The sequence below is a fragment of the Amphiprion ocellaris genome, chromosome 11 (assembly GCF_022539595.1).
Source record: "Amphiprion ocellaris isolate individual 3 ecotype Okinawa chromosome 11, ASM2253959v1, whole genome shotgun sequence".
NCBI lineage: Eukaryota > Metazoa > Chordata > Actinopteri > Pomacentridae > Amphiprion > Amphiprion ocellaris.
In genome coordinates, this window is record NC_072776.1 from 16961007 (window position 1) to 16974634 (window position 13628).

Below are 13628 nucleotides of genomic sequence, written 5' to 3' on the forward strand. Positions count from 1 at the left end.
CCAGTAAACAGGTTTCTGCACCACATCACCCACCGGTGCTGGTCAGAATAAGAACCAGTTTTTTTTCTGACATGGTTAGAGGCTACATGTCTGGTTTATAAATAGCACTGATTTTTCAAAAATGACTGCACTGCTGGTGAAAGAATAGCACTAATACCTGCTATCAATGGCCACCGAGACCTAAAATCAACACCCCCAGTGATTGGATCATTGATCGGAGCTCTGATTGGCCGGCTCTGCTGTCAGTCGCTGGCTGCACTTGCTGGTTCGTTTAAACCCAGGATTTACGCATAGCGACTAATCTTCGTTTAGGTTACAGCCGTATAGGATTGTGTCGCAGCGAGGCGCAGAAACAGGGACAGAGAGCATCTGTTTGGAATATAATTTCATCCTTCCAGCAGCTCCGTCTTTCTCCAGATCTGCCGGGGAGCAAACAGACGGCCTGAATAAACGTGTAAATGGAGTTCCAATCGCTGTCGTGACTGTCGTTCACCGCCTCTCACTCTGCAGAAGATCCTGCGTTGTAAGTTGCAGCAGCATCCCAGAAAAACACCGCAGCTCTTCTCCTTGGCAGACATGGGGACCGTCCTCTCTATATCTCCCGCGTCGAAGAAGGCATCCATCATGGATGCGGAGGTCGGAGGAGAGGGACTGAAAAACGACAAGAGCCTCAAGCGCCACTCCATGTTCGTGTCTCTCTCTTGGAAGAAGCTGGTGGCCAATTCGGCCAAGAAGAGCGCGAAGAAAGTCACCCCGAACCCGCTGCCCGCCCGAGAGCTCCCCTCCAGCCAAGTGGCGCAGCTCAACAGCGAAAACATCAGGAAGACGCACCAAACCGAAGAGAAGAAACCCAAAGCGCCCATCCCGGTGCCGGTGCCCACGGTGCCCACGGTGCCCACGCACAACAGCGAACCCGTGGTCCAGAACGGGAGGCTTTCCTCGGTGCAGAAGCAGCCCAGCAGCCTGTCTCTGGTGTCGCCCAGGCGGATAGTGATCCAGGCGTCCACCGGGGAGCTGCTGCGCTGTTTGGGGGACTTCATGTGCCGCAGGTGTTTTAAACTGAAGGAGCTGAACAGCGGGGAGGTGATCCTGTGGTTCCGGAACATAGACCGGACTCTTTTGCTGCAGGGCTGGCAGGACCAGGGCTTCATCACGCCGGCCAACTTGGTGTTCGTGTACCTGCTGTGCGAAGACACGATATCGGACAGCATCGACAGCCCGTCCGAGCTGCAGGGCACCTTTCAGACTTGCCTCTACCTCGCCTACTCCTACATGGGCAACGAGATCTCCTACCCACTCAAGCCGTTCATGATCGAGGCGAACAAGGACGTTTTCTGGGAAACGTCGCTCCGGATCATCAACAGGCTGAGTGCCAAAATGCTCCAGCTGAACGCGGACCCGCACTTTTTCACCGAGGTCTTCCAGGACCTCAAAAACCAACGCGAAACCAACGAGTCCAACCTGGACCGCTGACATGGACACGAGTGGAGAGAGACTCTGGTGTAATTTAATGATGAATGTAAAAGATGCGCGCAAAAAAGAAGAAATCACACCTCGGGGTGGTTTTGAGTGGAAACCTTGCAGGCTTCTCACGTCCTGGAGGGGCTGAATATGACTCTCGTGATGTTACACAACTTCAGTATGGTGTTTAGGCTACAGCGTAGGAGATTTCATAATTGCATGCCAATGGTATATAGTCCTCTTTTGTCTTGTTCCCTGTGAGTGACGCAGGGATTGACTCCGTGGTACAAATCACATCCTAAGTGGCACTCAAATCTCCATTTCATTCATGATTAGCCTACATTCTAAGTACGTGAATGGATGTCGCAGTGAGGTGAGCTTCCAGGGAGGACCACAAATAGATCCTGTGTGCCGAGACTGGAGGCGGAGCTGTCCGAGGTGCTGACCTGTGCAGCCATTTCTGCTCCACTCCCTGCTGTTTGAGTCACTTTCACGCCACAGAGCCAAGCGAGGCTTAAGAGGACCAGAATCAGCTCCAGTACGCATTCAGCTCATAAGCCTAAGCCTTGTAAAAGGTACAGGTAGTGTATTGTACTTTTTTTTTTTAAAAAGACCGTCTCAGTCAGCTGGTAGTTAAGCTGTTGAACATGCAACAGATAGCAGAGGTAGGCTTCTTTAATAGGAGGCCAAGACACAATGCTTGGTGCATATGTTCCTCTGTGGGCAACAGAGGTGGAAAAATACCCATCCACAAACCTTGACCATGCTGTATGTATGCCTGTTTTAATATCTACTTGGTATGTTATTGTTTTCAGCTCCTCTTGTGCGATTAAAAAGAAGAAGAAAAAAAAAACACCAAATTTGTCACTTTGCATTACCAGTTGTAGTAATGTAAGTTGGTTCAAGTTGAACATGAGGGTGCAGAAATGTACATTTAGCAATGGGAGTGTCTTTCTCTCCTCTGGAATGTGTTAAATTGCACTAAATGGGCCTATCGGTGGCCACGCAGCAAGGCCTCTGTTATGTATTGCTTTTCAATACGAGTTGCCCACTGTGATGTGCTGCTTTGCAACACATTGCAGAGGTCAACTAGAGACTGAATGGAATGTACAGTTTTTCAAGAGATTTTTTTTTCAAAATCTCATATGTGCCAACTATATAATGGCCTGGAACTATATGGTTTACATGTACATATCCCACATTTTCAATTTGCTCTTTGTTTTATTTTCCTTTGCCTGTTTTGAAGGTTGGCTGCATATGATGTAGTTCGAGCATTACAAAAACAAATAGAGCTTAACGGTCAAATTGTTGTTGTTTTCCCTGTTCTGTAAAATGTGCTGTTTGCCTCAGTTTGCTGGCTTCAGTTCACTTTCAGTTCAGTCAATTCAGGATTCTTGAAAGTATAACTATTTAATGTAAAGATCTCATTACTAAGTGAAAGAAGACTATCATTTGCACATGCATCATTGCAGTTTCTATAAGCTACAAGTGATTTGACTCCAACTCTGAAACCAAACGTACAGGGTAAACCTGCTTATCGAATGCTATGGTCCCTCTGAATGATCATTGTGATGTTGTGTTGTGAATCCATTTGCTTGGAAAGTGAATTATAATGCTGCTATTTTGCACAGCTGTGAACAAACCTGTGATGTTTTGCACAGTGGTATAAGATAATGGTGATGTACCAGTGTTTCCTTTCAGGTGCTGGAGTGTTTGCCATTAAGTTTGCAGTTACTGACACCACCGGTTCTCGCTCTATAGGATGATCATCTGTGAATTCAATCTTTTGTACAGTTCTTTTTTTTCCCTATATGTCATCTATGGAAAGTGATATTTAGGTGTGTGTTGTTTTCTGTGGTGTCGCGCCACAGTTGCATCCACTCTCTTTACATGTTAATTAAAGGTCAGTGCAGTAATTGTTTATAGTGACCATAATGAAATAAACTCAAACTTATCTACGATCTCTCGTCTGTCCTCGTTTCATACATTTAACATCGTGTCCTAATGTGTGCGAACATGCTTGTAGCCCATGTTTGTACAGACCTTGCAGTTTGTTGAAGTGGTAATTAACTCGGACAGCCTCTTATCCACACACCACACACTAATCCTTGATTTGCAGGGAACCCTTGAGACATGATTATGCAATAGAAATAAGTCCATGACGAATATGCTTACCGGGATGTATTAGCTATGTTACTTCAGGTTGCCATGAGACTGAGAGTCAAGAGATTTCATCGGTTGCCATGAAGCTAAAACTAATCACAAAGGAGAATGGAGAAGCTTACTGACATCATTTTTAAGATAACAGCAGCTGCATTGCATCCTAGAATATGTTGCAGTTGATAGCGTTTTAATACAGATAGGGAAGCAAGGCATGCTGACACATATAAGGGATATTTTTGGTATCCTATCTGTGTGTCTTGGGTATTCAAATCAGGGCCACATATTGAAATCAGAGCACAGACAACTAAAGAGAAAGTCAGTTGCAAAACCTGTACAATTTAGGAGTCCGTGCATAGATTCATCTGCTCAGCTGGTCTCTACATTTTTGATTATAGAGATCTACAAAAAAATATATGTAATACATTAATGTAAAGAAATGCACCTCTCTTGAGTCGCATAAAATATGACAAATTCTGAATTTTCAGATGCTTCCATTAGTTCAGATCAGGGGCACGCTGATGATTTAGTGTATGACAGAATGGTGCTGAATCGATAAGGATTTCCTCCTGGATTTATGAATAAGCCACGTGGGCTACAGGGTTCCTTCATGTGATTGGTCAGAATCTGCTGCAGTCTCAGAACTGTCTGTGACTCTCCTGCTCTCTCGCTCTCTCTTTCTCTTCTCTTACAGGGACATACAGTGTCTATTTACAGAACAAGAATCTTAAAAGGCAGACAGAAAATAAGAAAAACGACACGAGGACAGAAAAGCAGCGGGAGTGGAGTAGTTTGAAGGGGAGGTAGAGGTAGTGAGAGTGAAAAGAGATTATAAAGGGAGAAGGGAGAGCAGAAAAACAGATAGGAGGACTGAAGACAGACAGGTTTCCATTTCATTCAGTCACTGTCATCTAGTATCAGTATGGTGATAATCAAACCTTCATCTCATTTGAATTTAAAACAAATACTTTGGAGGTGAAAGTTCAACAACATTAAGGACTGACAATGATCTTAACCAAGTCCATTTTAATTGAAAATCATAATTTTGTACAGAAAAACAGACATAAAAGTAATTAATTCTACCGCTATCCACAATATTCTACCGGCATAAATGAAATCAGCAGCTCACAGCTAATCTTTTACGACAGCCACATAGTTTAACTTTCACTGGAGGTGAGGAATTGCATATTTTGATCTAAAAGGTCAAGCAGCAACACGCCACAATAATCAAAACAGCTCTCTTGCTATAGATTTGTTGCGTTTCTGTCTCCCAACTCTGAGCAGGTTGACTCTGTGTCAGAATCCTGCAGCAGCATTATGTAACAGTCTCCCAGCACTGTGTTGTGAGCCTTCTCTTTGTTATTAAGATTCAACCCAAGTCTCCTGCATATCTGTCTGCCAGCCTGCTTTCTGCATTCTTCTCCGCTGTGTCTCTATAGTAACAGGTAGGTAAGTGAATGAGAGCCGGGCAAAGTGAGCTGTGAGGGGCTGAGCGTGGGCTGAACCACTGCACAGCACATACACACTGGAGTGATCAATAGAAGACGTGCACACAGTGTCAGTGGATGTCTGTCGGTGCAGACACTTCTCTGACTCCTCCACATCCAGCCTCTCTGTCAGATACCTCTGCGTTGGTGCTGCTGTGTTTACCACTCAGCTTCACTTGTACTCAGGCTTCAATTGGTCTCGATGGATTTGGAGTGTGAGTTCATCGTAATGTTTGCAAGACAATGTCAAACAAAGCTATGTTAGACGTCTTCTCTGGTGCTAATACTGCAAGTGAAACACAATGGTGGAAACATTTACCCAGCGACTGCGCTAAAATACAATTTTATGCCACCTTATATTCTTATTTTACAACTCAGAGGGAACATTTTAACTCCACTGCATTTAACTGATATTTCTAGCTGCTAGTAACCTTTCTGATTACGATTTATAATTTTAAAAAAGCATGATAATTTGCTAGTGCTATGAAAGAACATGGATGTCTATTGATTTCATAAAATTCACATAAAAGCAACTAAGGTCCCTTTTCACATTCCAGGTGTTGACAGCATTATGAAAGATTCCAACTACAAACTTCATTTAAACAGCACCAAAGCAAAGACTAAAGAAAACATTAGAAAAAAATATTAATTTTTGCAGCAAAACTGTGTTTTTCCTTTTTTTTTTTTTTTTTTTACTCCAGGTTTATTTGAGAGGTTGTGACAGTTAATGGGGGGTGGTTTTATGTTTCATGTCAAGGCAGACAGGCAGATTGCAAAACCAAAAGTGAGCTTTCATGTGAAAGTTGCCTTACAGGAGGCCAGGCAAACACAAAACTCTGGAGACAGTTTCAACTCAACCCAAGAAAGTAAATGATCTCATAACTCTAAAGCATGCAGGAGGAAAAACACTACCGATGAACACAAGGGATCAACACAGGAAAGAAACTCAGGTAGGGAACACAGACGAACTGACAAGTGACAAGAAAGGCCTGGATTATAAATGCACAGGGAGGAACGGGTGAGGACACATTCACAAGAAGTGAGAAAACACAGGAACAACCAAAGACATACAAGGAAAGGGATTACAAAAGTAAAACAGAAAGCGACAAAAAAAAAAAAAAGGCACGAGACTGGCACCCACACACAGATGAACAAAGAGAGACCCAGACAGTGATGCATAAGAAACAGTAAACACTTGCAGACGCAATGGAATAAACAAGAGAAAAACAAAGGGCCACGACAGAAATCTTGACAACCAGGCTGGAAGCCACAAGACTGAACTAGCTATTTGCTTAGAATATGAAACAGCGAAAAGTACCTGATGATATTAATATATTAGTCCCGTGGGACATTTTATTTCAGAAATTATTTTAATACTTCATATGTTTTTTTAGCAAGATTTTGACACATTTGAAATGAGTACACCCTTGTGCAGCATTGATGAAATATGGTAACTTAAACTTATATCATCTTACAGTAATTGCATTGCTTCTAATTTAAAGTTTGTTCTGATGTAAAATGAAAACTAACAGCGTATATACAGTACATTACCATTCAAATGTTTGGGGTCACTTACAAATGTCCTTATTTTTGAAAGAAAAGCAGTTTTTTCCAATGAAGATAACATTAAATGAATCAGAAATACAGTCTAGACATTGTTAATGTGGTAAATGACTATTCTAGCTGGAAACTGCTGATTTTTAATGGAATATCTCCATAGGGGTACAGAGGAACATTTCCAGCAACCGTCACTCCTGTGTTCTAATGCTACATTGTGTTAGCTAATGGTGTTGAAAGGCTAACTGATGATTAGAAAACTCTTGTGCAATTATGTTAACACATGAATAAAAGTGTGAGTTTTCATGGAAAATGTGAAATTGCCTGGGTGACCCTAAACTTTTGAATGATAGTGCATACTATATCAAAGATACAGGCCCTATAGAGGGAGCTCAGTGCAACAAAAGTCAGTATTGCTCGTTAGCATTTTGATATATACACAAGCATTCATATGCCATGTATACATTTCATCTCCCAAACACCTTTTGCATTAATGCAGCTAAACATAACAGTCTCATCTCTGTGCTTCATGGTCAGGGTAGTGCATCTACTGTGGTACTTCGTGTAGAGTAGTCTGGTCAAGGAAGGTAGTAGGCAGGCAGACTTCTTGCGTGCAAAATAGGCGAAGATTTTATTTGTAGTGTTTCTCCATTCATATGAGATTTAAAGTGACAAAAGATACAAGAATATAATTGAAAAACCATTTCAAAATTAGCCCTTAGATGCTATTCTTTCTTGTTTTTTTAATTGTTTTTTTAAAGGCCCATTTTGGCAGCACAACCTATAACTATATAGCGTCCATTTCACACCTTCCTCACTTCAGCCATACCACCAAAAAGCATGGTGACTTTTTCTGTTACCTTGATGCAAACAAAACTGCAAACAACATCACCGTACACACTACAAACTTGTTGGTATTTCTAAATGTCTCCGTTAGAGGGTAACATTTGAAGTCACGACTGAATGATGCTTTTTAATCCAAAAGAAGCATTCATCAAAAGGGAAAAAACCCTCCACTTGGTCTGGCCCAGTGATGTCACTGTGACATCACCAACACCATAAATCCAGGAAATGCTTGGTGGGCCTCCTCCCAAACATTAGTCCTACATGGAGAATGGGAACAAATGAACAAATGAAGGTAAGTGTGAACAAAGGAACAAACAATTAAACCACATTTGAGCTGCAGATTAGTAAATGATAACGGAAGCTAATTAATGGCTGTGTGTTTAACTAATCCCCCACATGATGGATGTAAACTGTACCATAATATTAACACAAACAAGCCAAACAGCAAGTAAAATGTTTTTTTTTTTTTTTTAATGCCAGTCATAGCAGTTGACCTTAAACACTGTCCTTTACGCTGTCTGAGTTGTCGCAGAAACTTAGATTTACAATGATAACCCCTGTGGCAAATCTGAAGTGCTTGCATGACTGTTTCTCGGAGCATGTTTGTAGAAATATCTCACTGTCCATGAAATCAGTTTAGGAGGACAGCCACAACAGCTCTGGTTAGTGGTACTGTGGTTGGTTTCTTACTTCCTGCTTAGCGCTGCACTGTCTGGAAACTGGTTTTTACTTTAATTGCTGTTGTTTTTGTGAAATCTCAGTCCAATTATTTGAATTCCACTAGCAGTTGTCCATGTCCATGTGGAGCCATCATGAAGATGTGGACAGATACAGCCAATTGATACAAAACTGAAGAAAGTTCTAGTTCACAGGTCATGGTATAACTATGTTCATGCAGTCAGGCTATTTGGAAATCGAAGGGGTGCACAATTTTGTTTAAGTGACCACAGGTTTTCCAAGGTGACTGTCAGTGTTCACAAGTTTATTCACTTTCGTTGTATTATGTTAGAGCTTGCATTTCTAGTATTATCTTTCTAAAGTATTTTGTTTTTATTGTTTGTTTTTCATAAGATGAAATTCTATGTGTCAGCTTGATAATGCAACTATTGAGAATTGATTCAATTTTCAATCATTTGACATTTAAATGATATTGCTCAGAGGTATACTCATTTTTTCTTCTTTGAATTAATGAATACTTCTACTACTGTGAAAGACCAGGGGAATGACAATTTTTAAGAATAACAAGACTTTAGTTGTCTTTTAATATGTACATATCTTTTCCCAGTATGCCTACTGTATGCAATCCTTATTTTGATAACTATCTTTATTTTCCTCTCAGAAATGAGATTCTCTTTGTTGTTTTCATCCATGTTGAAAAAAGGCCAAGTCTGGACAAAGTGAGACAACACCTCATAGGGATTAAATCTATTTTGCTGTCCTCTTGCTACATAACCACTCTGCTAATCTGTTTAACTAGATTACTCCACGGTTGAATTACAGCTAGAGGCACTTGGTAGCCACTGTTAGACGTTAGTGCGATGTCAGGCAGAGAAGAGGAAACTCAGCCAAAGAATCGAACTTCTCTTCACTGTTCAGTTTATTTGGGAGAGATTTGCTTCATTTACCTTCATGTCATGTTATATAGCGGTCCACTGTGTGATTGCGGCTTTATGACATCTTTTATATTTAAAGTTGTTACACAATATGTAATATTAATGCCTTCATTCATGACACACCTACACAGTGTTCATTGTTATTTTCTCTTCTCCACTGGTGAATCATTCCACACTGCGTGAATCTGCTTGATTATTCATCCATTTAGTTTTATGTAACAGCTAAAATCCGACCCTGGGTTTCGAACTATAGAGGTGCTCCAATCACAGGCCATAATCTAAATCTACAAATTGACATTTCAAGCAAACCACCATCGGTTTCTTGTGTTCAGACTTGAACTTGCTCTGTTTAAATTCATCTTGCAGAAAAATGATGGAAATACAGCCCTTAGACACTTCAAGTTCAAGAAAAGTAGGATAGTTGGACCTTTTTTTGTTACTTTCAGAGATTCATGACATATCTAGTAGAAGTTAATAGTAATACTAATGTCAATACCTAGAATGCGTCAAGAAAACACATTAACTTGAAAGAAATCATGACAATGTCTTGGCAACAAAACTGCCTCCTCTGAGTTTATGCCCTGACATTAATAGTCTATCAGCATATTACATCAGAGAAGTGTGGGGTGAATAAATACAGACAAGATCACACTTTATCCAGGCGATGTTGTGTGTTTTTAGCTCACAGAATCTAGGTCTGTGGGCGCCTCTAATAAAAGAGCACAAAGACAGGACACTGGTCTAAACTATTTGTCCTTGCTTTTCTTTTACCGCCCTTATAATCTCCTTTCCTCTCCTCTTTGAGTCTCTCTCCTTTCCGTGCATCTCTTGCTGTCACCTTCTTGTTCTCAGATCTATTTCAGCACCACGTAGGTGTGCTGTTCTAAATTAGCTGAGCGTTCATTACCACTTTCTCCGGCTGGAAGAATGACTCACTGACTGCAACACTTCACACAAGGCCAGCTGACTGCCTCTCTCTGTATCCTAATAACACACCACTGGGATCAGACAGACCTGATTGTTTTCACAGAGTATGTAACTCATGGATTCTTATCAGAATATTATGAAAATTTGAGAAGTGCAATAAAGCAAGTAGTTTTTGGAGAAGGCTTCCCTGTGGCAGCTGCAGTCCTTTGACATACAGCTTTGACCTCCATTTAGGTTTTTATTCCACAGGATGCAACTTGTTCTCACCTACGACACACATGTGCTCTGAGATTTGAGAATCAGCAGCAAAATGGCAAACATTTTACTGTTCACAAACATATTCACTCTCCTCAAGAACCTTAAGCAGTTCTTAATGTCTATAAATGGACTTCGACCCCAAACTGACATGAACTGGAATTAGTGGTTACCAGGAAGGTATAATAGGACGTGCTCACAATAGACATGCTCTAGAAATGACTTTGTAGGCTACGTGTATTGTTATATTTAAAGAGCCCAAGTCCTTTTGGCAGGTATGAGACCTAAAAACCTGCAGAAATACAACTAAACAAGAGACAAACAGATAAATTAAAATGTGTGAAATCTTGAATTTCTGGATCCTAGTGATAAACATCATTCAGTTTTCTTATTCGTCACTTGCACATAATTTCTAACATAAGTGCTGCTAAGTAACAGACTGTGCAAGTACCAAGATGCTTTTTTTTCCTCTTCTTTCAACCTCCTCCTCCACCTCCTCCACCTCCTTCATGTGTTTTCTTCTTGCGCCTCGGTCTTCTGCATTCACACTGTTAATCCTGTGGCTTGCAGGAAAACACCCACCTAGTTTGTTATGCAAGAAGAGAGAGGATGAGGATCAGCAACAATAGGCGCAGCAGATTAGTGGCCGAGCAGTTGGTGGACAAGACGACTGACAACTGCAGTGTTGTGGAAGTGACTCAAGCCCAGTGCAGCAGTTTCCACTACGCAGCTATGAGAAGCACACAGTGTTCAGTGGGTGAGCAAACAACACATCAGGGACACACACCTCTGTCTCACACCTTTCTCACCCTGTGCGAGTGCGCTGGTAGGCTTTCGTCTGCAAAGGAACTAGGCAAGAGAGGGAGAAAGAGATTCAGTTGTCAATAGCGACCCCATGTCTTTCCTATTGATATGCAGGTCACACACACAAACACTGGTGTTGTGAATGGCTGACCCACTCTCTCTCTCTCCCTCGCTCTCTCTCTTTCTCTCTCTCTCTCACACACATATACACACACTTCCGCTCTGAATCTTTCATCTATATATCTTGATTACCGTTGACTGATTTTACAAGCTGATAATTCCCATTTTTTTTAAAAAAAATGCATATTTTACTAACTCACCACCTCTTCTGCAGTGAAGCCCAGTATTTTTTCTTTACATGCTGAGAGCTCATATGCTTATTCCATCATCTGAAAATGGTCTACAGATATTTAGACGTGTCTAAATATCTGTAGACTTACACCGTCATAAAATGAGTTTTGAGGTTAATCTCCTATTTGCAAATGCTTCTTTGTTCTATATTAGTCCAACTCTGTTGTCACCTGGTTATGTAAACTGTTCTCTGGTGGTGGAAGAGTTATGGTGCCCCCACATGGCTGACAACACTTACTGTCAAACTTCATTGGGCATCCGCTGGAGCAGCACCACCAGTAAACTCCATCCATTATCTATACACCGCTTAATCCTCATTAGGGTCACAGGGAGGCTGGAGTCTATCCCAGCTGACTTAGGGTGAAGGCAGATCACCAGTCTATCACAGGGCTACATATAGAGACAAAGACATCTATGGACAATTTAGAGTTACCAATTAACCTCAGCATGTCTTTGGATTGTGGAAGGATGCTGTAGTATCCAGAAAAAACCCACACATGCACAGGGAGAGCATGCAAACTCCAAGACCTCCATGGGAAGATCCAGGACGCGAACTGGGGATTTTTTAGCTGCAAGGAGAAAATGCTAACCACCAAGCCACTGTGCAGCCCACCACCAGTAAACTACACCACAAAAAGACATTTACTTAATAAATAATGACTGCTAATGAAGTTCAAATGAAATAGAATCAGTGTAAAGTTGATACGTGTGCAGCTGTACTGTATATTGGTTGTATTATAGGTCAGTATCATTGGAGAAGTGGCTTTATTTCTGAGTGAAAAGTAACAAAAACACATCTCATATAGACTTTTGTTCAATTAATCTTCTACAATAAAATGGAAATATTCAGCTTTTGTTTTTTAAGCCAGATATTATAGTTATTTTGATGTGTTCCCAATGCACTAAATGCCCTGCCTTGGCACTGCCACTGCAAATACAGCACAAAAAAAAAAAAAACAAGAACAACATTTTCTTTAAAATTTCACCCCATTCGCACAGCATCTGGATGTCAAAGAGCCATTCATGTGGATGTCTGGCTGCTCATTGTTCTGTATCTACCCACTGGTGAGTCACTAAAAATCCCTGTTAGTCCAGGTACACATTCTGAGCTTAGGATAATTATTATGTTTCTTAAAGCAAGTATATTTTGGCAACTGTAGCCACAATACTGGCAAATCATAACTGTTTGTCTAAACTGATGCCAGACTCACATAAAAACTATACTTTCCACCACAAGTTAACATATCTGTGTTTTCTTATTTTTCTTGTACGTTTCCCATCTTCATAATCACTTCATTTATATCATTCAAAGACTGCATCTACACTTAAACACAAAACCAAATAAAAATGTACATATTGAGAAAGTACTCATCAACAGAAAGAACACTGGCAATATTGTAAAGCATGGATGGTAAAGTCCCACACTGAAATATGACAAAAAGTCAGATTTGCTGGTCCACTCGTGTTTGGATGGCATAAAGCAGAAGGACACTGACAGAACAGAAGCACATACTGACAAGAGGATTTCTTCATAACAGTCTGTTTTTATTTATTGAACTAGTTTTCATTGATACAGTTGTTTTAGTATGAAGCTGTGTGAATGAATGCAGTCTATTTCACTTTAAAATCACTCAAAAGCAGCTATTTACAAAGAGAGGTTCTTGGATTCACAGTTTGTGTTGCTGTTCACGCCTATTTCACACAAAATACAGTCCCGTGCCATTGCACTGGTTTTAGTTTTATTGCACACTGGTCAGGTTTGATTTTCTTATGTAGACATTATGTTTATTTTCCAAGTTGTCCAAGCAAACAGTGATTAAAGTGACATATAATTCAGGTGGGAATTCAAGTCCAAGGAGCATCATTCCTTTAGAAAACCACTAGATGGCGTCAGAAGTCCAATAATAATGTGTCACTTTGTGCCCAAGTTGGTGCAAATACACCTGTCTGTCAGTGAAAACAAAGCCACATCTCAGGTATGGAGGGTAAGAGACAGCAGTGAGCCACAATGAATGAAAGGTGTACAACAATCTAATTTTCATCCTATTTTAAAATAACTTTTTATTTTATGTATATATGTATATATATATATATATATATATATATATATATATATATATATATATATATATATATATATATATATATATATATATATATATATATA

General features: G+C 40.5%; 1 protein-coding gene across 1 annotated transcript; it reads left to right on the top strand.

Annotated features, from left to right (window-relative positions):
* Positions 1-301: 301 nt before the first annotated feature.
* On the top strand, positions 302-3422 carry cdk5r2b (cyclin-dependent kinase 5, regulatory subunit 2b (p39)). The gene has a single exon (XM_023285063.3). The coding sequence runs from the start codon at positions 577-579 to the stop codon at positions 1471-1473; it is 897 nt and encodes a 298-aa protein (XP_023140831.1). The 5' UTR covers positions 302-576; the 3' UTR covers positions 1474-3422.
* Positions 3423-13628: the final 10206 nt, after the last annotated feature.

What these genes read in the sequence shown, in the direction of transcription:
- cdk5r2b (XM_023285063.3), top strand. Translation starts at nt 577, where the DNA reads ATGGGGACCGTCCTCTCTATATCTCCCGCGTCGAAGAAGGCATCCATC.